Source organism: Tupaia chinensis, unplaced genomic scaffold (assembly GCF_000334495.1).
Source record: "Tupaia chinensis unplaced genomic scaffold, TupChi_1.0 Scaffold138060_1, whole genome shotgun sequence".
Taxonomy (NCBI): domain Eukaryota; kingdom Metazoa; phylum Chordata; class Mammalia; order Scandentia; family Tupaiidae; genus Tupaia; species Tupaia belangeri.
Window position 1 is genome coordinate 1,702,068 of NW_006197961.1, and position 2,993 is coordinate 1,705,060.

The window sequence follows — 2,993 nt, forward strand, 5'->3', positions numbered from 1 at the left end:
CAGAATCTCAGGGCGACTTATCCACCAGGTGACTCTAATACTGCTCAAGTTTGGGCTTGAACCGCTGCCATCACCTCCCCAGGCTTCAGATTCCCAGTCTGAAAAATGGGCACCCGCAGCCCAAGGTCATCCTGTAGAGAGACCGCGCCTTGAAAAATGCTTTTTATTATTTTTTTTTTTAGAGGTTTTTGCTATAGGGCGCGTGTGCTCGCCAGACAGACAGAGAGAGACAGAGAGACAGAGAGAAATCCCCCCCCGGGGGGGATGGCCATGCCCCAATCCTTTCTCCTCCATTCTCTTAGCGGGATCTTTTTTTTTTTTGGAGAGATTTTCACTGTAGGGCGCGTGCGCTTGCCAGACAGAGAGAGATATAGAGACAGAAAGCGAGAAATCACCCCCCCAGGGGGGATGGCCATGCCCCAATCCTTTCTCCTCCATTCTCTTAGCGGGATCTTTTTTTTTTTTGGAGAGATTTTCACTGTAGGGCGCGTGCGCTTGCCAGACAGAGAGAGATATAGAGACAGAAAGCGAGAAATCACCCCCCCAGGGGGGATGGCCATGCCCCAATCCTTTCTCCTCCATTCTCCTCTCGGGATCTTGGGCATGCACGCACACGCGCCCGGCGTGAGTTTTAAGCCACCGGGTCCGGGATACGAACCGCGGTCGACTACGTGGGAGTCCAGTGACATAGCCATTACGCTAACTGCTGGTCCCGCTTTTTATTATTTTTTTAAAGAGATTTTTGCTATAGGGCACATGCGCTCACCAGAGAGACACAACGAGAACGAATGCAAGAAATGGCCCCCAGGGGGATGGCCATGCTACAATCCCTTCTCCTCCTTTCTCCTTTCGGGCATGCACACACGTGCACCTGGTGTGAATTTTAACAGGCTGGGTCCGGGACTCGAACTATGGTTGACTACATGGAAGTCCAGAAATATAACTATTATGACATCTCCTGATGCCCGGAAAATGCTCTTGAAGAAAGTGCTGGATGCGGTTCTGCACACAGGGGAGGGTGCTTCCGCGAGGAACCTCCTGGTTATTATCTGGGAAACCTCCCAGAGTCCCCCTCATGGTGAAATAGCACACCCTGAGCAGGCCCAGTTCTGGCAGGGTGGCCTCGTTCCACCCCGGTGCATGCCTTGTGCCAGGTGGAACCGAGAGCTGACTAAGGGGCTAGATGACCAGGGGAGAAATCCCAGCCCTGCCATTCCCTGGCTGGTGGTCTCGTCCAAGTCACGGACCCTCTGTGTCCCTCTCCCGAGGGGCAGTGGCCTTTCCCATCTCACGGGGCTGTTGTGACAGATCTGAGGGGCCGCCATGTGCAGCGAGGGATGTGAATATGAGAGACCATTGGTCTCTGCAGAACAGAGGGACTTTAGCATGGTCCGCGCTGGCAGAGTGGTCCGCGCCCGGCCTTGCAGGGGGCTGGAGAGACGTGGGGATGCAGAGTGGCCCAGAGACTCCGACGTGGGGACTGTCACTTGCAGAGGTGGTGAGTGACAGCCCGCAGTATGGGCATCCGTGCGTGGTGACAGCCAAGCCGGCCCCTTCTCAGAGATCTGGTCCCTCCAACGCCGGCTGGGTGCCAAGGGGTACGGCAGCTAGGCCCCTGGGGTTTTTTGGGGTGAGTCGAGTCCCAGTTGGGGGAAAGTTTTACATGTGTTCTTCTAGCACCATCTGCTTCCTCATCTAATTTTAGCTCTTCCCGGGCCTGGGAGGGAGGGCCGGGGGTGGAGGCTGCTAGCTCAGATGGGTCTGGGGGTGGAGACCGCCCCTCCCGGCCCAGCTGGGGCAGCGTGGCAGGACCCGGATGGGCAGTGTCCGCGGGCAGCGGGGCAGCTGAGGATGCTGGCCGGAGCCATGCCAAGACCCTGGGGCCCAGCCATGCCATGCCCCGTTCTCTGTGCCTGTCTGCAGGGCAGGCCACTGAGGGGGGTGGGGGCAGGATCGGCAGGGTGGGGCACGGGGCCAGCCAGCCTCTCTCTCCGTCCTGTCGCTGTCCCCTGCCTGGGCCCGCCAGGGGCGCCTAATTGAGTAATTGGTGAGGGTGGGCGGGCAGGCTTGGGGCGCTGACTGTGGCGTGTGCAGGATCCCGGGGCCGGCACAGGGCCGAACCGGGTAATTAGTTGTTTTTAAATAAACGTCAGCAGGCTGCTTTAATTAAGCCTTCTTCCCAGTGAGAGCCTCGGAGATGTAATCACACACAGAGAGAGAGAGAGAGAGAGAGAGACAGGGGGGAAAGCACGAGACACCAGGAAGGCCTGTCCTGGTCCCAGGGTGCCCTCGAGACTGCTCTGGGGACCACTCCCTGGTCCCCGGGGGGGCACGTAGCCACCAAGTCTCCCTCCGACCTTGTCCAGCCGCGGTCAGGGCTAGGAGGTTCTTTCCCAACTCAGGAGGGATTTTTCTAGCCACCCTCCCGACACCTGGCCCCGGGAAGCACCTACCTTGGGTGGCCGAAGTGACCAGGACGGCAGTGACACAGAGACTCCAGAGCACGGCGGCCAGGCGGGCCATGGCGGCGGCCAGGGGCGCGTCGGGGGCTCTCAGTTGCCTGTGCGAGGGGCCTCGCCCCGCATCACCAGGAGGACACCACGGCCTGGCCCACCAGCCTGCGGGAGGACGGGCAGAGTGAGGGGGGCTCATGGGCACCTGGGTGTCCCCTCTCCTCCTGGTCCCTCCCAGGGGGCAGCTGCATCTGCCTGAAGCTGCAGCCCTTCTGAGGCCTGTGGCTCTCTTCTTCCTACTCCGGCGGACACCTCCTCCTGGAAGGCCCTCTCAGCAGCTGTCACGGCCACCAACAGCCCCCCAGGGAAGGCTCGGCCCCTCCGGAGGTCCCTTCTCCATCTCTAAACGCTGCTCCTGCCTGTGCTGGCCCAGCGAGGAGGAGGAGGGCACCGGAGGCCTCCCTGGCGGGGGGGACCCAGGCATGCCTGCCTGCTTCACAGCCTCCCCATCTTGGGCAGCAACCCAGGCCCCCCCAACCT

The 2,993-nt window shown here is 60.4% G+C and overlaps 1 protein-coding gene across 1 annotated transcript in view; it reads right to left on the reverse strand.

Moving 5' to 3' along the window:
- Nucleotides 1-2,635, reverse strand: part of ADGRL1 (adhesion G protein-coupled receptor L1) — a 44,722-nt gene extending 42,087 nt beyond the window's left edge. Inside the window, exon 1 of the mRNA XM_006161050.3 lies at nucleotides 2,454-2,635. Within this exon, the coding sequence (XP_006161112.2) occupies nucleotides 2,454-2,523 (70 nt within the window). The 5' untranslated portion in view covers nucleotides 2,524-2,635. The remainder of the gene's footprint in view (nucleotides 1-2,453) is intronic.
- Nucleotides 2,636-2,993: the final 358 nt, after the last annotated feature.